At 43.2% G+C, this 22,284-nt stretch overlaps 1 protein-coding gene across 3 annotated transcripts in view; it reads left to right on the top strand.

Annotated features, from left to right (window-relative positions):
- LOC146682102 (histone deacetylase 4-like) overlaps positions 1 to 22,255 on the top strand; it is an 83,846-nt gene extending 61,591 nt beyond the window's left edge. For all 3 annotated transcript variants that reach the window (XM_085449499.1, XM_085449498.1, XM_085449500.1), the window contains 16 exons: positions 1,060 to 1,283; positions 7,325 to 7,546; positions 7,832 to 8,027; positions 8,703 to 8,836; positions 8,941 to 9,043; positions 9,145 to 9,191; positions 9,310 to 9,417; positions 10,825 to 10,880; positions 11,175 to 11,262; positions 11,361 to 11,480; positions 12,343 to 12,440; positions 13,203 to 13,321; positions 13,509 to 13,642; positions 15,029 to 15,113; positions 15,475 to 15,619; positions 17,479 to 22,255. In XM_085449499.1, the coding sequence (XP_085305625.1) occupies positions 1,060 to 1,283; positions 7,325 to 7,546; positions 7,832 to 8,027; positions 8,703 to 8,836; positions 8,941 to 9,043; positions 9,145 to 9,191; positions 9,310 to 9,417; positions 10,825 to 10,880; positions 11,175 to 11,262; positions 11,361 to 11,480; positions 12,343 to 12,440; positions 13,203 to 13,321; positions 13,509 to 13,642; positions 15,029 to 15,113; positions 15,475 to 15,619; positions 17,479 to 17,521 (1,922 nt within the window). In that variant the 3' untranslated portion in view covers positions 17,522 to 22,255. The remainder of the gene's footprint in view (positions 1 to 1,059; positions 1,284 to 7,324; positions 7,547 to 7,831; positions 8,028 to 8,702; positions 8,837 to 8,940; positions 9,044 to 9,144; positions 9,192 to 9,309; positions 9,418 to 10,824; positions 10,881 to 11,174; positions 11,263 to 11,360; positions 11,481 to 12,342; positions 12,441 to 13,202; positions 13,322 to 13,508; positions 13,643 to 15,028; positions 15,114 to 15,474; positions 15,620 to 17,478) is intronic.
- Positions 22,256 to 22,284: the final 29 nt, after the last annotated feature.

Here is a 22,284-nt window from a genome sequence, read left to right as displayed (position 1 = left end):
TTCAGTGGGGCATTAGCAGTGAATGAGCAGTGACGCAGATACAGACGCACGTATGAGAATGCGTGTATTCTTGTCCAAAAACGTACAGACAAGGACGTATCAATGCCCACGCACAGGCCAAGAGCTGGAGAGTGTGAATCGTTACGTGCAGCAACAAGCTACTTATCAGAAAGACGCACTTTTAACCATGAAAACTTAACACTAACTCTTGTGTTTCATGTCAGCTCCTCCCCGGCTCCTTCTCTTTAAGTTATCGGTTTGAAAGCACAGCGATGTGGTGCCTCTGAGGCTCCGCGTCTGCTTTCTTACTTTTTCTCAGTGCTGCGACACTCCGCAAGCTGATCTGAGCTGCTGAGATGATCTCGTGTCACTACAATGGGAGATTCACAGTATTGCAGCACAGATGGTTGTTTTTATTCGGTTCGCAAATACATCTGCTAACTAATCCGAGGTCCAACGACAACATTAGGAACACATCATATTTATCTAGAATATGAGCGCTCTCATCAGTGCGGTTTATACCAAGAGTTCGGGATTTTCCTCAGGTGTTTTCGCTCCAGTCTGGGAAGTCTTAACCGAGACTCCTGTGAGCTGTAATCAAAGCCAGCTGGACTTTACCTGCTTCCCCGCCCCTCTGCTTAGACGTGAACCTGTTCGTGATTCGATTGTTCAGATTCTCGCTTCTGATTTTTAATTTGGAAAAACAGGGTCGCCACTCTGGAAATGCTGTCATATTTCCCCTGAGCTAACCGCCAGAATAGACTGCACACTCAAGTAACCATGAATCATTATGACACCTAGTCTAAATAGTCGCTCCGGTGCTCAGAGCCACTTTAAGACATGTCATTGACAAAACACTGCTTCAGCACATTTTCCTAAAAAGCTGCACGAAACTGAAGCGACGTTGTAAGATAATGCATCAAGCGCAGGGCCCGGATTGGCCTGAAACAATGCTGCTGCTGTTACTGAGAAATCAAGCGCCTTGCCAGACTACTTTGAAACAATGCTTTGGTATCTGCTCTGCCTTATGTAGTAACGTCTGCCTTGTTTGTGTCTTAGGTGTAAGCGGCCTGTCTATGTCGTCAGCAGCGTCCATGACCAAACTGCAGCGGCAACACCGGCCCCTGGGGAGGACCCAGTCGGCCCCGCTGCCCCAGGGGACCGCGGCCCAGGCTCATGCGCAGGCCCTGGCACTGCAGCAGCTGGTGGTCCAACAGCAGCACCAGCAGTTCCTGGAGAAGCACAAGCAGCAGTTCCAGCAGCAGCAGCTCCACCTAAACAAGGTATTCAATTTGGGTTTGAATTCAACTTGTGATTTGTTTTAAAGGCAGCTTGTCTCCGGGCGCGTTTGAATGCAAAGTGGTGCCGTTTTGTTGAATCATGCATCCATGTTGCTTTATAACATGTCGTCTCAGGCAGGGGGTTCGAGTGGCCAGAAATCTGATATCACGTTCACATAAACTGATAATTAATGGAGGCTATGAGTCTCAGAGGGCCAGCTCTGGAGCTGTAGTGTAGTAGTTTGCGTAGGCAGCACCGGGCTACACAGCCAATAATGTGTTAGCTTTGGCTGTGTGTGAAGTTGTTGACTTTCCTCTGCCCTCTCTTTCTCTCTCTGTAGTATTTTTGTTTGTGAGTAGGTGGAGGCAGGTATGGGTTAACATGTATAGCTGTGTGTGTCTGTGTGTGTGTGAATGCTTGCATCCACGTCTCTGCGACTGTGGCCGAGACAGTTGCCACGGGCTGCGAGGTAACCATGCGCTGCCATGGCAACCGCGCCGGAAGCCTCTGCCTTATATGGGCATGGAGGAAGAGAGCAGCTGCCGCTTTACCTATTCAAGAAGGGTACGTGCTGGAGGAGAGGTGGGTGGATGAAACAAGGGATTTCCTCTCCTCCTCCTCCACCTCCCCCGCACTGCTCTGCTCCATCTCACTCCCTTCATATGTTTCAGAGATCTCAAGTGGCAGATTTTTACACAAACACCTTTCTCAACAGCCTCTGGCACGCTAAGGACGGCTTTCTGCTTGTTTTTGCCAGGACAAAAAGAAGAAAGAAAATCTCTATTTTAGCATGTTATTCTGTCAAATTAATACAAGAGGGGATAAAAGAGCTGGTTTTGTTCCTTTAAATATCTACTGTGAATGTAGATGTAGATAAGATTTACTCTTTTTTTTTTTTACATCTGACAAGTTGATCTAAACTCGAGTCCTTTTGGTTTCAAACTCTTATACTAGGAGATCTCTGACATGTAAAGGAAAAGGTCAGCAACAGTTTATGTGTCCCAGAGTTGGATGAGAAGGTTGATTACTGTTATGCGTGCAGCTTACAGCCGGCCCAGCTCTGTCCTGATGTAGCAAAACCTGCCTACCAGCACCTCTAAACATCACTGCTACCTCATTTTTAAAATGTGTGCAAATAGCTTTGTTTTTGAAAAGCTATGATCCAGATTAGTCTTTGCCTTCCTTGCATTCTGTCACCACGTCTTTTGCACTGTTCCTCTAAAATTTGTCCTCATCTACTTACGTGCATTAGGCACAACATCATTTTTTGACATGAACATTCATGAAATGTGTCATTTTTGTTAGGTTTGTGCATTTTTTAAGCATTACGAAAGTGTCAGCTTCAGCTCAATTACATCCTCACTTGAAGACCGGTGCTACGGTTAGGGTAACCAGATCCTAGCAAACCAAAGAGATTATTAATGTAGGGCACAGCCTTCAGTATTATGGTAGTGAAAAAGTTTGATTTAATGTATCGCTACTTTTTAAAATGACACACAGCAGTACGGTGGCTCTGAGAGGTCATACACACTGTAACTTAAAATATCAGCAAATAGAAAAATTGCGCAAAAGGACACTAAACACAGTGGATTTTGAATAAAATACAACAGAAGTAGAAAAAAAGCAAAATCACAGAAAAGTGTTTTTGGGCAGACAGTTTGACGAGCTAATAGCAAACACGTATCTCTAGTATTATGTTAAAATGGTTATCATTTCAGGTGTTTTCTTTATTAATGGATACAATAGAATGAATATATGATCAAGTTAGGTTTCCTGTTAGCCAAATTTAGGTTGCTCTTGTTGGTTTGCTAGTGAAAACCTTTAATAGCATTAGCTAACTACTTGGCTAACGCTAATGCTGAATGCATTTCATTAAATGTAACATTTTACATTTTAATTCTGTAATACAATTACATGGAAAATGCCATGTAGTCAAATTAGCTAAAGCCAGCATTTCAGCCATAAATATGTTTGAGTGTAGGTTGCCTTTAGCATGTGTCATTCCCTTTATTTAAATGACACTTTTTCAAAGCATACAAAGAGAATAAAAAAGATGCTTATGAGGGCTTAAACTACACTACTGATGCATTATTAACTATATGAACTGAGGGTGAGCTAAAAGGCTGAGTGATACAGTTTGACTCTCCCACACATTGTAAGTGTTCATATAACTGTAATCCATTCTTATTTTAAATAGAATTACACTCAGTGGTTCCTGCTTTTGCACTTTAGGTGACACTTCATATTTTTTCTCAAGCAACCGTTATGAACATGGCAGTACTGTAAAACAAACACCACATTTAAGATATTCAAACTTCTCTTTTAGCACCACATATTGAAGTATAACCATATACCTAAAAGTCATTATTCGCTTAAAGTTCATAAAGCCATCCTGCTAACACCAATTCAGTTACTGCACTTTAAAATGCACAAAATGTAAAGAGAATACATAAAAAACTGAAACGAGTCAGGAGGAAACAGGAACAAAAATCGGATCTTTTCAGTTTTGTGCAACACTGCAACAAAAGCAGGTATGCCCACACACGCTGTGCACTTAAGCACCCTGGAAAGAGGCTGGCTGAAACTCAAGAACTGCACTGGTTTAGCATTACAATCTAGCACCACGCTGGAAACAGCACAAACAGTCAATTCTATAGCCTCAAAGTTCATCTTACCTTAGATGTTATTCTTCACTTTGTACTTTTTTGTGTGAGCATGCAGATTCCAACACGGCCTTCCCCTGGAGTGCATAGGTGTACAACTTCTTACAACTGTATCCAAAGTTCCTCTGGACTTGAGTTTCACACTTTATGAGTTGTGCAGAGCGCCGTAGTGTAGCTGGTTTACATATTTGGTGGTTTAACAAGCGAAAGATCCCGAGTTCATCCCAGGAGGAGACAGAAATCCCTTTGGGGTTATGTCAGGAAAGGCAATGGAAAACAAAAAAAATTAAAAACATGTAGCACCACCTGTTGTGGTGCAACCCGTTGTTAATAAGGAGCACACCGGCTCTGTTGGTCAGCCCAAAAAGGAAAAACTCTACAAAGGCACTTGTAACAGGAATTTCAGAAGAGAAAACATCCAACGGCAGCCATACTTGGTGTCTTTCTGCCTTGAAGAAAGGTTGCCCAGATTCTTCTAGCCACAGTTTCCTGCAAGTGTGGATCCGTTACATGGTATTCTTTATACAAGTCATCCATGTCCAACTTTCCCCTGATATATAGTACCTCAGCTGGATCAGAGAAATGGAAGAACCTAAATGTAAACATGCTTCTATTAGTTGCTGTCTGAGAAGCCATACCATTTTACAACAGACGTGCGCACAGTTTGTGTAGCTCGAACAAATAAAAGCAGCGTTTAATTTGGCTAAATAGCAGAATAATGCTAAAGATCAAACCACACACAAAAAGCAAGATGGCCTGGATCACGTATCAAAATTAGTTTAGTAAGAAACATAACTATAGTCAGAAGAAGGTTTTCTAGTGACGATATGGTTTTGGCTTGGGACGACCCCACACTCCTGTGCACATAGGTGGAAACCCTAAGACAGGAAGAGCAGGTATCTGTGAGAGAAGATGTCGTCATGTTTCTGAACTTCAGATAAAATATCTGTGTTAGCAAAAGCTTCAAAACTATCATGGTCCCAAGGTCTTGACACAGAGTTGGGGTTTTTTGTGGGGATTATCGCTCACAGTGTTTTGAGTTTGTCTCCTTGTTGGGTTTGTTGTGTTTGCACTCTTGGGTTTTCTCCTTCACTGTGTTCCTTAAAGGGAAGCCTCATTACCTTGTGTATTTATTGCCTTTTGTGGTGTCGTCCACCGTCTTCCTTCTTTTCTTTCTTCAGTAATCCGACATACAGGAGTGTTTGCATACATATACACAGAATAGTTTGAACTAGCGAGACCGTACCTACCTCTTGACAGTACCACGGTACTGCTTCTGGACGGGTGTTGAAACAGTGATGAAGTAGAGCCCAGAGGAGTAAACATTGTTTATCTGTCAAAATTTAGTAAGTAAAATAATAATATTTGATGGATGATTTCTTCTCTGATTGGCTCCAGTCAAACTTTTAGCTAATAAATCTGATTGTGATTGTGAGCTGCTAACCTCCGGATTACCTTTCATCTCACCGCACTGAACGTCTCAACAACTTTAAAGTTAAGGGAAATATTTTCATCCTAAGTTTGTTTATTAAAAAATGGCAATTTTATAAAAGTTACACATGCCATTTCCCCCCGTTTTCCTGTTATACCTGGGAGAGACCACTAGCCTCTGTAATGTAGGGGAGAAAGTGTCAGGTAAAATACGGACTACCGTATTCTACTAATTATGTAACTGATATGATAAAGAAATATATCTGTTTCGATAATATATGGTTTCAACATCGAACAGTTCTGGTGTCATTTGGCTCTTGAATGGGCACCAAGCTGTACATGAGTATACTGTATGCTCATTGGATAATCCAGCCCAGATAACAACATAGGCCAGTCAAGAACAAGTGTATGATTGCCTAACTCCAAAATAAAAGATGTTAAAAACAACACAAAGGAGCAGCTGGAGCTGGATGTGGGTTGCAAAGTGGCTTGCAGTTGCAGCAGAGACTATAGACAAGCTAAAGCAACTTGAATACTGGGCCCTGTATATGAACACAGGTATTACCTGAGTGTAGATTTTGTGGTCTAACATTATGCTCATTTAATAATTAGTCACATATAAATGTAATCAGTTAATTACTGCTATAGACAAACAGCCAGTTTACCAGTGTAAATTTATTTATTTATTTATTAACCTTTATTTAACCAGGAAGTGTCAGATTAGTGTCAGATTAGCACCAAGTTTAATAAAAACAGAACGTTTCCTGTCTTTTATCTTTATGTCTGCTTTAACTTGGCTGCTAATGAAATGAAGGGCATCAGTTTGAAGCAGATAGGCAGGAGGATTCTGGGAAAGTGGAGCGGGGGGGTCAGAGGTCAGAGCAGGACGTGAAAAATGGGGGTAAAGACACGTCTGTTTGGATGCAAAGAAGACGAGAACAGTAACATGGAGGAAGAGGAGGAGGAGGAGGTTGAAAGGGAGTTGGTGAATGCTCTGACGTCAAGGCTGTCCCCTGGCACTGAGCCAAGGGGACCCAGAGGCTCGCAGCTCTGGGAGCGCACAGACACACACACACGCACGCACGCACGCACACACACACACACAGACACACACACACACACACACACACGCACACACACACACACACACACACAGACACACACGCACACACGCACACACACACACACACACACGCACACACAGACACACACGCACACACACACACACACACACACGCACGCACGCACGCACACACACACACACGCACGCGCGCACACACACACACACACACACACACACACACACACACACACAGACAGACATAGACACACACGCACACATGCACACACACACACACACACGCACACACACACACACACACACACACACAACTACACACACCTGTAAATGTAGCTCACTCTTGAGACTTCCAGCAAACACTTCTTTCTCTCAGCCTTCATATCGTAAACTCTGTGGAGGCGAGTACTCTCGGGCCCTTTTAGCGGTTCGTGTCAGTAAAAGTGAATGAAGAGACAACTGAGTCACCGCTCGGTTAACGGGGGGCCCAGAATGAGTCAACTGTAAAGAGACGCGACGGGGAGCGGGGAATGTCTCTGTTCTGCGAGACACATTTTGCCCCGGAGTACAGTCGGGAGAGCGGCTACTCACATTCAATTAGAAAGGATAGGTTTGAAATGAGCAAGACACCAATCTGGCTGAGTAATCCAAATTAAGCTTGTTAAAAGAAGAATGCTCGAGAGGAAAGAGCGCTCTGCCAGGAATTTGTTTCAGAGGAGAGCGTGCCCGTTTGCCTTGAATGCAGCCTCACACGTTGGATTTGTCGCATCCCGCTGTTCGATTGTGAAATAAATTTCACGTCGCGGCATCATCGCCCTCACTCCCCTTTCTGTGTCTCCCTCTCTCTCTCTGCCTGCGCCGTGTCCCGCAGATGATGGCCAAGCCCAGCGAGTCGCCCGTGGGCCGTCAGCACCAGAGCCACCCCGAGGAGACAGAGGAGGAGCTGAGGGAGCACCAGGACGGAGGAGGCCTGCCGCACGGGGTCACCATCAAGCAGGAGCCCCCCGACCCCCAGGAGCTGCAGGAGGAGGTGCTGCAGCAGCAGCACAGGGAGAGGGAGAGGCAGGCTGAGCAGGAGCTCCTCTTCAGACAGGTAAAAGATGAGGAGTTAACTTTTAGAGCACCTGATTGGCTTAGATAGGTTGTAGGTGTTCCTGGGGAAGTCCTGGAGTGTGGCGGGGGGTGGTTTGAAAGAAATGGCACAGCGTTCATGAGATTAAGAAGCAAAAGGGACGATCAAAGCCAGATTATTTGTTTTGGCTGCCACCTTTTGGCCACAAGTTGCGCTTGCAGTAAAAAAAAGCATCAAAGAGTTTTATTATCTAAACATTTTCCAGAATTCCCATCCTTTATTTTTCACTTTTGTGCGTGCGAGCAGCAGGCCCTGCTGTTGGAGCAGCAGCGGATTCACCAACTGAGAAACTACCAGGCCTCCATGGAAGCTGCCGGCCTCTCTATCTCCTTCCCGGGACACCGCCCCCTGTCCAGGGCCCAGTCATCTCCGGCCTCCGCTTCCTCCTTCCCGATCAGCGTCCCCACGCCCGATCCTCCAGTCAAGCCTCGCTTTACCACAGGTCAGCATCGCCCTCCTCTCCTCCCACTGAAGCATCACGTACTGTGTGCGTGCTCGTTTGCTTACACGTTAACTCAAATCTACAATCACCGTAAAGCAACCAGTAGGATTCATCGGCAGTTTAGCCGCCTCCCTGTGAGTTTAATTTCCATCTTAATGCACTCGGGACTGGAAAGAAAAAAAAATCACCCAGAAATCAGGTGAATTGGCCAGAAAACGTTGGGCTAGTTCCAGCCTCCATCTGGTAGCAGAAATAGACGAGCTGGATCAGTGAATCTTGCCAAAATCTTTGTCTCTCCCACTCTGTTGTTTCACTCGTTGAGGAGAAACCTCTTTTTTTTTTTTTTTTTAAATCTCCTCCCAGCCGCTTCAGCGTGTCTTTTAGGAAGCGCACTTTTGTGACAGTTCTTGCATGCGAGCACCACAGCTGAAGATATTTTTAGTTTGGCCTACTTTGCTCCGATTCAGTTCCAAACTACAGAAAAATGTGCGGGAAAAGCACAGCTCAACAGCGAATATCAAACAAGGATCTGATGCCTCAGCTTTTCAAAATAAAAGAGTAAGGCGTTCATCTAGACCGCTATTGTGTAGATTAACAAAAATGAAGGTGGTATTTCACAATCAGTGTGTACGAGCATTTGAACGAGTGTAGTGAATGTTTCCATGTGTTTCCAAGGCCTCGTGTATGACTCCCTGATGCAGAAGCATCAGTGCATGTGCGGCAACACCAACAGCCACCCGGAGCATGCGGGACGCATTCAGAGCATCTGGTCCCGACTACAAGAGACTGGACTCAGAGCTCAGTGTGAGGTAGGCTTGCAAAAAATGTAGATATCCAGCATCCACCAGCCGTCGCACAAAGTAGTGAACCGCTTATGTGAGCTGAATCCATCTGTGTGTCTGTCTGTGTGTAGTGCATCCGTGGGAGGAAGGCCACTCTGGAAGAGCTGCAGACAGTTCACTCTGAAGCCCACGTCCTGCTGTATGGAACCAACCCACTCCGACAGAAACTTGATTGTAAGCCTTTATACACACACACACACACACACACACACACACACACACACACACACTCAGCTGCTGATAATGTCAAATTGAATCTTTGTTTCCTGCGACAGGTTCAATCACTCCTATGTTTGTTCGGCTCCCGTGTGGAGGGGTGGGGGTAAGTAATGCTTGTTTGCTTTGTTTAAAAGGGGCTAAAACAGCTCACACTTCCTGCACTATTCAACATCGGTTTCCAAGCCAGTTTATCAACATGAGACTCGGTTTTCTGGTCTTAGGTGGACAGCGACACCATTTGGAACGAGGTCCACTCCTCCAGCGCGGCTCGCCTCGCCGTCGGCTCGGTGGTAGAGCTTGTTTTTAAAGTTGCTACTGGAGAGCTAAAGGTAACCTTGATTACACCTGTCTGGTGCTTCTTGCTCTGTTTCCCACTGCGATGCAGCAAAGTTAATGTGTTTTATGTGCTGCAGTTCTGCCACAGTCTTTGAAACTTCAGAGTGAAGCCCAAAGTTGCCACTTAAAATTTAAGATACCCCCTTTCATTCGTTCTGCATCACCCAGCCAGAGCAGGCTGAGCTTGGTATTTCCAATGTCCTTTTCTTCAGCTTTTTCCAGTTCCACTTGGGAGATACCACAATGCTCAAAGGCCAAATGAGATATATATAACCCCCCCAGTGACTTCAGGATCTGCCCCGGGGTCTCCTCCCAGCTGGGGGTACCCAGAAAGCTTCTGAAGGGAGGCACCTGGAGACATTTTAATGAGACACCTGCAACACCTCAGTGGGCTCTTGATGAGAAGGAGCAGGGTCTCTACTCAGAGCTTCTTCTTCTTCTTCTGGATGTCTTGGCAACCACATGCTGCTACTGAAACATGTGGTTGAAGTAGCAACATGTGTCTGTTGCTGTCGCTAGGTGAAGTCCAAAACATCTTTGTGATTGCTTTGGTCACTAAAAGATTGTGCCAATCTCTTGAAGTTTGTCAGCGTGTCTCCAATCATTCACAAACTGGTGAGTCAGCAGTAGTGAAACTTTAATCAGTGCAGTTCACACTGAAAATCATTTGCCTTCAAAGTAAACGCGTCTCTGCTACCACCAACATGCTTCAATAGGTACAACTCCCCATGCACAGTTGGCCAGTGGTTGCAGACAACTCGGTGTCTACCTGAGAGCATCACTCACAAGTTTAAGCAAGAAGTTTCTAGAAAAAATAGAGCACGCAGCTTAATTCGTATTGGCTGCTTCACCTTTATCAATAACTGCAGAGTAGTTTACCTGCAGTCCCCATGTTTCACAGCTCACTGAGCTCAGCTCAGTTTTGTTTATATACCACCAAATCACAGCAACGGCCACCTTGAGGCGCTTTATATTATAAGGACTCTACAATAATTGCAGAAATGTCCTATGAACAAGTACTTGGCAACAGTGGGAAGGAAAAACTCCCTTTTTAAAAGGAAGAAGCCTCTGGCAGAGATTCTGTGGAAGAGAACCAGGATTAATAATAACTCCTGATTAAGCGCTCAGTGCATCGTGGGAAGCCCCAAACACAAACGGCCATCATTGCTTGTTTTAACCCAAAACTTGTTGCAGCCTTATTGCAGTTATTAAACCCTCCGTTCGCTTTGTATTGCTGTGATTTAATGTTTGTCACACTCTCAGCGTTTCATTTGATTCGTGTGTAATAGTTTCCCACTTAAAGGCTAAGTTATGATGTTTTTTAATGGTGGTTAGGATCACAGAGGAAACAGTGATCAGTGCTAACAGACTCCTGTCGCTCCTGCCTCTTCTTTTTCCAGAATGGTTTCGCTGTGGTCCGCCCTCCTGGACACCATGCGGAGGAAAGCACTCCCATGTAAGGCCAAAGCCGTCACCGCACTGACTTGGAGACACTTAATCTGCACGTATACAAAAACCAGAGCTGGAACGGGCTCGTCTGGAATAGAAATTACATAAACCATTGAGTTTATTTGCACATAAAATCCTGAGAGCCTTTATTCTGCCAGCTTTCTCGGGCCCTGCTTTATTTATTTTCCATATTCTCCTCAAAAAGTCTTTAAATTGTCCCATTACAAAAATGAAAATGGAGCTCTGGCAAAGATATTCATAACAAACAGGAGCTCTTGCCCTCCGTCTGCTGCTGTTTCAGGGGTTTCTGCTACTTCAACTCTGTGGCCATCGCAGCCAAACTGCTGCAGCAGAGACTGAATGTCAACAAGATCCTCATTGTGGACTGGGTGAGTCACATGATCCTCTGTCATGTGACGCTAATCAGAAGATGCAGATTTTTCTTTTCTTAAGACCAGTTAGATTTATTTTCTTCTTCTACTCTCAGGATGTTCATCATGGCAACGGCACCCAGCAAGCCTTCTACAATGACCCCAACGTCCTTTACATCTCTGTTCATCGCTACGACGACGGCAACTTCTTCCCTGGAAGCGGAGCACCTGATGAGGTGAGTGTGTGACCTGTTTTACTTTTTAGTGGCCACTTCATTAGGCACACCTGTGCAGCTGCTTGTTAATGATATGTAACCAGCCAATCACATGGCAGCAGCTCGTGCATTCAGGCATGTGGACATGGTCAAAACAACCTGCTGAAGTTCAAAGTCAGATCAGAATGGGTGATTTAAGTGACTTTGAACGTGGCTGGACTCCTGATCTGCTGGGATTTTGCAGCCACGTGATTGGCTGATTAGATAGTTGCCTCAATAAACAGTTGACCTGGTGGCCAGGATACGCATATTAAATATGGCCAGCTTCACATAACAAGATAAAATTGTGTATAATTTAGCCCTGTCAGCTTCACGCTGTGTTTTATGGCTCAGTGTGATGAAGAAAAGTTGCCTTAAAGGGAGACGAGCTAAAACGAGTTGTTCCACACAGCGATTGAACTGAGGAGTATAAAATAAATAAAGATCATTTTAAACATGAACTCGAGTCCAAGAATAAAAACCGTGGAGCTGCAAAGGATAATGATAATTGGTCCACTTCAGCTTTTTGACAGTTTTTAGTTTGGTTGCCAGTTTTTTCAGTCCACACTTCTTGAAGCTGGTCGCACTCCAAGTTTATGTTATCTGTCGGCTCCGGGTGTATCTTGTTCGTTTCCAGTTGAACTCTCTCCAAGGATCACTTTATTAATGCTCTGTTCTAATCGTAGTTTTTTTTAAAGACATCTTGATCAAAAGGCAAGAAATAATCTGAAGTAGGGAGAAGCATCCTGTAATTACCCAAAAGAAGCTAAAAAGCTTAAAAAAAGGACATTTTCCTTTTTATTTGTGTCGTACACTCACTTGAAGTTTGTGCTCCTCTCCACAGGTGGGCAGTGGCCCTGGAGTCGGGTTCAACGTCAACGTTGCCTTCACCGGAGGTCTCGACCCGCCCATGGGAGATGCAGAATATCTGGCTGCCTTCAGGTACCAGATAAACCTTCAGCACATGTGAGGGGTCGGTTTAACTTTTGACGACAAACCTCGGAGTTAAGCGCCCTGCCTTTAAAGCCCTGCTCCCAAATAAAGTTTTCCCTTAAAGGGAGGGCGTATATAATGGCTTCCATTTGTTTGTTGGCCTTCAGACTTCACAACAATATGCGGGGCCTTGAGTGTTTGACTTTGATCGTCATTGTTAGCAAGTTCAAAATTGACCTTAAAAACTGTTCAAGAAACCATCTCGATTAATATTCATCATATGAAAGAGCGTGGAGAGAGCTCTGTGACAAACTTCTTACTGTTTCAGGCTCTGCTCTAAGCATGTGGGTAAAGATAAGAAAATACACAATGAAAGGTGAAATGGTCAGACGTCAGCGTGTTGTAATAAAAGCATCACAAAGTTTTCTTTCTGAGAGCTCCTGTTCCTTTGTCATGATACCAAATGTTTCTTCAGGTGGATGTTTCTGTTTGGACGGCCATAACTAATCACATGATACTTTCTTAATAGATGAAACTGGATGAAACAGATATATTCAGCTTTTTATCTCATGAAACAAATAAAAGTAACTGTGTGACGCTCATTAATAATCAGCTTTAATAATTTGCCGAACTTTAATGAAGCAACTGTTTGTCATGAAATCAATAATGATTGAAGCTTGCTTCTCCTTTGTGCGTCGCCTTTGTGCAGATGATGTTGAGATGTTGGCTGATGCACTGTTTAATCTTTGAACCCCGCCCTTCCACTCGCAGGTCAGTGGTGATGCCGATAGCCAGCGAGTTTGCTCCAGACATCGTGTTGGTCTCTTCTGGCTTCGACGCCGTCGAGGGACACCCTCCCCCGCTGGGCGGCTACACTCTGACATCCAAATGTGAGTGGGAGATTATCGGTAGTGTTTCTTATCTCGCGCTCCAGCCGCTCCACACGCGCGCACGCTGCTGACCGAGCTTTGAAGCCGAGTCTAACAGAGCGCTAAAATGTTAACGAACTTCAGCAGCTGTGGAAGGCATTCAGATACATTTAAGTGCATTCACCTCCTTCCTGTAAACTCTCTTCAGGTTTCGGTTATCTGACAAGGCAGCTGATGACCCTCGCCGGAGGCCGTGTGGTCCTGGCTCTAGAGGGAGGTCACGACCTCACCGCCATCTGTGATGCCTCCGAGGCCTGCGTGGCCGCCCTGCTCGGCCAGGAGGTAAGGAGGTCACTCTGAAAGCACGCAAGGCTGGAATCCTAATAAAAGGACGTCTCAAAGGGTCGAAGCAGGACTCGGACCACGCTCCTTTGTTCCTGCTCATCTTACACATGATAACTGACTGGAAGTGGACATGAGAAGAAATGGAGAAGTTAGTGATTAAGTAAACACATCTCGGCTCTGTATGTTCTCAAAACGTATGCAAGTTTTAGCCAATAAGAAGAAGTTTGGCTTAAAGGGGTGGAGCTAAAATAGCCAGTTTTAATAGTGTGAGTCGACTCCATTTTACTCTCCAGCTGTGAAGACTAAAGTCGTCACAAAGCCGGGCATGCAGCGTGGACACACAACAATTCAGGTTAATTTTATTTATATAGCATCAAATCCCAACAGCAGATTGCCTCAAGGCACGTTTTGCTGTAAGGTAAAGAGCCTATAGTAATATGAGTAAGCGCTTTGGTGACAGTGGGGATGAAAAACATCCTTTTAACAGGAAGAAACCTCGAAAATAACCAGGCTCAAGGAGGGATGAGTGCGATGACTCAAGAAGAAAGTCACCTGGAACAGCGTTTCCCAACCACTGTACTGCGAGAAATGATCAGGTGTGCCGTGGAAGATTATCTGCTTCCACCTGATCAGTAATGACCGGCGTGAGTAACGGGCAGAACAATTACAGTCTCTTCCACTAGAGGGCAGTACAACTACCTGCTCTAATTAAATAGGTTGCCGAGTGCCAGTGAAACAGAAGACGAAGAAGAAATGACACAATAGTCATGCTGTGAGTGAGGCAGCGCAGTACGTAATAGCAATCGATAAATATTTGAAACGACAAAGTAGTCGTAGTGCCCGAGGGGGGAGTCGTAGAGCAGTGTTCAAAAGAAAGCAAAAAAGCTAACAGAGCCTGGTGCCCAGAGAAAAATGATCAATATGCTTTTTGTGAAATTTGTTTGGTGGTGTGCTGTGGGATTTTTCTCATGTGGAATATGTGGAATATGTGGAATATGTGGAATATGTGGAATATGTGGAACGGCTCCGAAAGGTCGGGAAACACTGACAGAACTTTCAAATGTCACCACAGGGTCAACAAGGATTCTGAGGCCGGGCAGCAATATTTTACTGGTTCATTTCTTTCTGGTTGTTTTCTTAAATAGTTATTGTTATTTATTAGATTTTTTTAGATATATTTATTGTATTTATATTATTTATTTATAAAATAGTCTTTATATTATTATTGTATTTATTTGTTGATCCACACTTAAACTCCGGGGCAGTCGATAGACGTCGCTGTCCTGGAGCGGCTGAGATTCATTAAAAAAGGCTGGCAGGTCATCCTGTTGAAGCTGTTGCACGCTCATGTTTGTGTTTTCTCTGTGTTTTTGTCCCATGCAGCTGGACCCACTGCCCAAGGCTGTCCTCGAGCAGAGGCCAAACCCCAACGCTGTTCGCTCTCTGGAGAAAGTCTTGGAGACTCACAGTGAGTTGACCGTTGCAGGAGCACCGACTCATAACACCGATACCCACAGGGACAGAGTTTATTAGAAACCTAATCTGTATCTGTAGCTTCATAAACAATCCAAAGGGTTTAGCCTTCATGGAAGTAGTACGTGAAAGGCAAGCTGAGTAACACTCAACATGTCATTTCTCTGTGACAAAATAAAGTCTGCAACATTTTTATTAGAGAATATCTATTTTTACTTTTTAAGATTCTCTCTGGTTCATTTTCGTGTGAGCTTCATATATTTAAGGTCAGCCCTCTTAATGCTTTACTTTTATTCACTTCCTCTGCGTTTGTTGTTTTTTCTCCCTCCTGTCTTTTATCTGCTCCGTCTTCTCAGGTAAGTACTGGCGCTCGGTGCAGCGCTACTCGCCGCGGCTGGGGCTTTCTTTGCTGGAAGCCAAACGGGGAGACTCGGAGGAGGCTGAGGCCGTCAGCGCCATGGCCTCTCTCTCTGTGGCCAACTCTAATGCCATGGAGCAAAGGTAAGGATCCAAAACCACAAGTAAACACAGTGTTAAGAGCAATAGTCTTGACTTAAGAGTAGTTATACACTTTATATAACCTTTAAACCCGGCAACAGTAAAGTCACTACTTTCTGTCGTTGACATCAAGTCTGCAGTCGGAGTAACGTGTTGTTAAATATATTTAATCCTGATGGAAACCTCCAATAAAACCTCCGAATAACTCAAAGATTCATTCGTTTACTGAACAACTTCTGCATATACTGATCAACTGCACGTATATTTTGTAAATATACTCCCTGGACTATATTTACAACTTTAAAGCCTTTAAAGAGATAACATAGATGAAATCATAGTGACTTTGTTTGTCTTTAGATAGGGTCAAAGGTCATTTATAAAGCAACCTAAACAAAGAGCCAACAAGAACATTTTCTACTTCTTGTACCGTAGTGGATCCACCTCACCCTGTCCCCCACATCCTCCTCCGTCACACCAACCAACATGTGCTCCTTTACTACATCCATGAATCTTCTCTGTTCTGAACATCTAAGCATCAACTCAACTTCCTGTGTTTTTGTCAGGGGCATCATCTCCAAACCACAGCAGCCCTCACTAGCATCTTGTAAATCTGCCCTTTCACTCTTGCTAAGGTCTTAAATTAATGTCATTTAATATTTAAATAACTGACTTCAGGATGCTAAAATGGCTGAAATCATCTGCACAAAAGAAGAAAAAAAGTATATAAGGTGAAAGCAGAGAGGAACTTTTTCCTGATGCTACCCTTTGTTTGAATGGCTTGAAGGAGAGATTTAGATGCATGGGTGTAGATCTACCTGCTAACAAGTGCTGAGTAACGTCCTGTTAGTGCAATTACAAGAAGCAATGTGTGCTATTTGTCAGAAAATAGCATTAAATGTGATCCAAAAGGCACAAACACAGTCCAGAGGTCCAGTTTACGAAGTTAAATTAGCTGACGTACCATGCAGCGAACAGCCGCCACATCGACCACTTCAGGTCAGAGACGCGATCAATCATGCAAACTTTAAAGGCCTTAACACACCAGATGTGTAAAGTTTATGACCTATTTTTAATGTAGCCGTACACACCAAACACACACTCAGCTCAAAACGCACTCGTACTGAATATACAATGAATATACAATCATATAGTAAAACAATACTATTTTAATAATAGTAGTAGGAATACTAATACTATTTAATATCAATCAGTATTCACTATCAGACGCACAGTTGGACATTGTTTTGGGTCAACTGGCTCTGAGTTCAAACTGCTTCACTGACATCATGAAACATACGTGAAAGCGATCGTGACACAACTTTAACTGTAAAACATCAGGACCTGCTCATCGTTGCTTGATGTTGAGTCAAGTCTTTTTCACAGTGCAATCTATGAGGACGAATGTCAGTGTGTGTACATACGTTACACAACAAATTTGCATCCAAACATTTGGAATTTCGTGGTTTTTTTGAGGGAGTTGGGGGACAGTTTGCAATGTGCTTGGTGTGTCATGGCCTTTAGTCTTAAAAACCTTTAAATGCCTCTATATCAGTAAAAAAGACCCTGTGTGTAGGTGTCAGGAAATAGCAAATAAGCTATCGAGACCAAAACTGTTTTTGTTGCCAGCTGCCAACATGTTTTTTCTGCTTTAGAGTTGTAGAGTTATTTTAACATGAGAGTTGATGGGGATTGACTCACTTTTGGAGCAAACCCCAAGTGGCCGCTAGAAGAATTGCAGTTTTATCTTTCCACACTGGATTCCCATTCTTTCAGTCCTCGATGGTGCTGGTAAAGTTGAGGAGGCATTTTATTAATGACAGCTTGAGGTCTAGTATTAATATTTCTGTGTTATATCTCCTCAGCAGGTCTGAGGAGGAGCCCATGGAAGAGGAGGAGCCGCTGTAGTGGACGAAAACGTGAGGGCGTCACCGCGTTACCATTGACCTCTCCGGAGAACGCCTCTTTGAGCAGCAAAGAGTCTCGACTGATCCCTTCATTTAGTCCCCAATAACCCCACTCACCACGTCAGTCACCTTGATTGGCGGCCCCTCGGCCAAAAAAAACGAGGGAGAGGGGGTGGGCTCAGCCTCAAGAGTAGGGAGCCAATCAGAAGACAGAGGAGGACTGAACTGGAAAAAACTTGTTTAAACATACCGGCAAGCGCTCGCTCAGAGACGTTTTATCTGTCAGTCTTCGCACCCCCATGTTAGCCCTCGGCGGCTGATCAAGTGATCACGGCAGCGGGCGAGCGTATTTGGAGCGGAGCGATCGGGAGAGGGCAGGGGCGAGATCAGATCTCGTCACCGAAAGGTGCGATGACACTTCTGTGCAGAAAATACGGTGCTTTACGCGGCTGCCCTCTGACCACATCCAGTACGGACACGGGGACAGCAGACGTCCCCAGCTGTCAAGAGGCAAGCGCGGGGATTTGTTTTCTTTTTTTCTTGACTATTTTCCCTCCCTAAAGAAATGGGGGGGGGGCATCATGGCAACCGAGAAGATAATTTTACTAAATGTGTTCACTGTGGACTTTGGTTGGGCCGAAGTTTGAGTAGGCTTTTACAAAGATTTTAACGGTGAGACTCCGTCGCCTCGCCGGACCAGCCTGTTGTCGAAGGTTGACGAGTTAGAGGAGTGCCTTGGTGAGGGTCCGCTGGATTTCACGATTGTTCAGGAAAAGATTGCCTTAAGATTTTTCTCGCCGAGGAATCGGCCCGAGGGTGCGGGAGACGGAGGAGAGTTTCAAGTCCTTTCTTGTGGGGGGGGGGTGATGAAAAATATAGCAAACAATCTTTCAGCATGTTTACTTGGAACGTGACGAAGACAGCATTTATGTCTCTCACGGCCTCTCTTGAAGAGTTACTTTACTTTTTTTTTTTTTTGGATGGATCTATTTTTCTGTAAAAAAGGAAGAAAAGAAAGAAGGAAATGAAAGCGCTTTGTAAAGGTAGTTGCCAGCTTCAGTAGAGGAAAAAAATTAAAGGTGCAAACATGGAGACCTTCAAAGAAGGAATTAGAAAAGGTTTAGCCTTTAATGTAGCTTCCCTTTAATCGAAGTCGTCGCTTTGTAAAACGCATGCATTTGAGCAGAGAGGCCAGACATGTTTTTTTTCTTTGTTTCTTTTTACCTGCAAGATATTTTGAATGTTATCCAAAAGAGAAAGCCAAGCAAGAGAAAGCCAAAGCATGAGTTTGGATTTACAGCAGCACTTAACTCCACTTAGATGGCAAGCCGACAAACATTTCACGTATTGGCCCTTTAAGACAAGGCGCCCAATACCCAGTTCAATGTTTACTGATTTACTCCTTCACAGATCAGGTGTGTGCCGAGCCCATGCTTTGCCGGTTGGCAACTACCTTGGTTACTATTGTGAGCTAAACATCAGCCATGTATATTGAATTGAATATATTTTGAGAGGCAGTAATCGAGTATTGTCTTTGTTTGTATTTTACATGTATGATTTTCGCATCAACTTGTCAATTCTGCAACGTCAGAAGTGTGTTTGGTAAGCGTGTCCACTCCTTTTTTCTTTTTTTTTTACTTTTTACTGTATAAAATTATTTTTCTAACTTTTTCATCCATAGATTTTGTTCTGTGTTTTTATCCGTTTTCTGAATAGTTATAGGGCTGCCATTCACGTCCTTAGTACTGTTGTTCTTTCTTTCTTGTATTTATCAGAACTAAGGAGCAACTCTTTCTTTCTTTCTTTCTACGGCTCCCTGAAGCCTTTCTGCATTTTCATCAATGATGTATTTATAACATGTACTGTTTATAGGAGATTTGTATATGGAAAAATTTATAAATGTACTCTAAACTAATGACAGCTATGATATTGTGAGCAAAAAAAAGAAAAGCAGTATGGTGTAAGATGTTACTCCATGAACTTTGAAAAAGCAGCATATTTAACTCGTCATCGACTGCACTGTTTTCCAGTGGTCGCTACGCGGCACCGCGGTTGACTTTTTAAACACCTACAGAGTCAAGACATTTGATCACTTTGTTGCCTAACATTTCCTCTGGTGCATGTGCGACATGCGCTTACCTTTCAACTGTGATAACACCCAAAAAACAAACAAAACGACGTTTAGAGGCCACCTTATGTAGCTAGCTGAGTTTTCTGTGGTGGGAAAAGAAAAGAAGGGGACACCTATGTCAACGAAAGGATTTCTTTCTTTTTGTTTTTCAAGCAGCTCGGGATGGAAAACATCAGCCAATCATTTCAAAGTCCTTCTCTAAGCATGTGTGGCACTATCATGACGTCGGTGTTTCCTTCTTCCTTTTCCTGCTTTGAACTGACCTGACACGAAGAGTAGATCGAATACATTCGAATGAGCCCCCATCTGTCAACTGCTTTGTTAAACACCTGATTAAAGACGACTGTCATGTTTATTTTTAAAGGGACTTTTCATCCCCCAAATCAAATGAGCGTGTTTTTCCTCTGGCCTGTAGTGATTTATCCAGTCGGATTGCTCCGGTGCGAGTTGCCCATTGTTGATGATATCAGCTGTAGACATTCCTGTGGCTTTTGAATATAATGGGACTAAAAAGAAGTTTCCTTGTGCTGCTCAAAAAGAGGAAAAAAGATGACCCACTTATACAAAAATATCCACAAATCTTGCTGTGAGGAGCTACATGTAGAAGCTATTTTCTTTCCACCAAAATACATCCACCATCTAACTGTGATTAGGCTTAGATGCCATATTGCAGATGGTAATGCGGATGTATTTTTGCCCTCGCTATTTTTGTCAGTGGAGACTCGGGAGATCTGAGTTTCTGTTCTGACCCATTTCTGTATAAAATGGCAACTTTTTGAGGTTTTGGATGTTACAGTTTAGGAAATGATTAAAACTAATAAACAGGGGCTTACGTTCCACGGGTGTTAACACTTTACTGTTGCAAATATGACAGGATTGACAGGAGTTCACAATCAAAAATCAACAACTTCTTTTTAGCTGATTTCATGTTCAGTGGCTGTCCTGACACTAAACGAACCCAATATGAGCTTTAATACTATCTGCATACTTCTTTTGGCTAGCGGATCTAGTCAGTAGAAATAAATTATACATAAATTATCCATGAAGACGTTTGATTTTTGGAGGACACGTTGCTGAGTTTTTAAAATATCTTTTATGTCTTTGAGCATCACAAGGTGAGTCCCATTTTTTTTGAACCCCAATTGATTTATCAAAACTTCAACCATAATTATTTGCCATACTATTGGTAATGGCATTTATAACAGCCAATAAATGAGAATTTTAAAAAATAAAGAAGAGAAACACCCTTCACCAAGTTATGAGTGTTGACATTACATAGTGTGTCCACCAGAGGCCACTATGCAGCGCCACAAAGACAACCAGCTGGTTTGAGCATAGTTGGGCAGAGCATAAATAAGTAAGTACACCCCCCCAAAAAAATTAGGGTAAATTTTTTTGTTTGTCCAAAAGAAAAACGTATATTGGTATATCACAATATCGGATTTTCAGATCACCAAATGTTGGTATCAGTCTTAAAAATCCTTTATCAGTCAGGCTATGGCCAGAAAAGGCTGAGTTTTCTAATCCCAGCACAGTCGGGCAGAGCTTAGACAAGTAAATAAATAAGTACACTTAACAAATTTTAGGGAAATTTCTTTTGGTTTTTTAAAAGGAAAAAAAATATCAGCCGATATCTCAAAATATATACATTTAAAAAAAAAAAAATTGGTATCTGTCTTAAAAATCCCTTATCAGGCCAACTCTAGCCAGAGAAGGCCCAGCTGTCTACAACCAAAACTGGTCCACTTACAGCAGAATAATAGACGTGGATGAGCTGTAGGACAGGCCAGAGGAGAGAAATGTCTAAATTTGAGTTGATATAATTTTCTAAACTTGTAAGATTTGCGGTTAAGTTGATATTTTTCATCTCTAACCAAACATTCCACTTGTTACTTGCTTAAGTTGTAGATTTTTTACTACTCTTTCTTTTTTTGCTGTCTGCTCCCGCCAAACTTTAACTCTTTGCATGGTTTGTGAGTCAGCATGCCTGCTTGTCTGTGTAACAAAAAGTGTATTTGCACAATAGAAGAAGAACACTGGAGGACTTATATATTTAAAAAAAACATAAAACAAAAAAAAAACCTCCCTTGGCAGCTCCCAAGAGCTCCAGGAGGGATGTTTTTTTTTTCTTCCTCTCTGGTGGGCAAACAATTCAAAGGACTTTGTCCAAATGACTCCACTGAGAAACATTTAATATCATTCTTATTGGATAAGTGATTTCAAGCACTTACGACTTGTATGAACTGTGTTTGAGAGAAACGTGCTCTGCCAAACCTCTGCTACATTCAGACCTTAAAGACGCTCCCAAAGAATGTTCCTCTTTCAAAGATTTCTAAACGGGCACTGGAGAAATCAGTTGAGAAAAAGGTTTGGGGGGAAAAAGGGCATCGTCGTTTGATTGTCACACCCACCTCGGCCAGTTCTATACATATATATAACCACTGTGGCTCAAGAGCAATTCTTGGTTTACATGTAAATGGATTAAAAAAGTTATTTTTTGTTTGTTGTTTGTCTCTATTGATGAAAAATGTTATCTTTCTTTGGGACCTACGCTTTGGACATTTCATCTCTGACATCATCTATAAAATATATTTCTGAAAAATACGAGCGGCTCCAGTCGTGTTATTGGTTTG

This window comes from Copadichromis virginalis, linkage group LG23 (assembly GCF_057382275.1).
Source record: "Copadichromis virginalis isolate Kocher_CV1m ecotype Utaka linkage group LG23, C_Virginalis_male_GT1.1, whole genome shotgun sequence".
Classification (NCBI taxonomy): domain Eukaryota; kingdom Metazoa; phylum Chordata; class Actinopteri; order Cichliformes; family Cichlidae; genus Copadichromis; species Copadichromis virginalis.
Note: the sequence above shows the minus strand (reverse complement) of the source record. Positions and strands in the feature narration are given on the sequence as shown.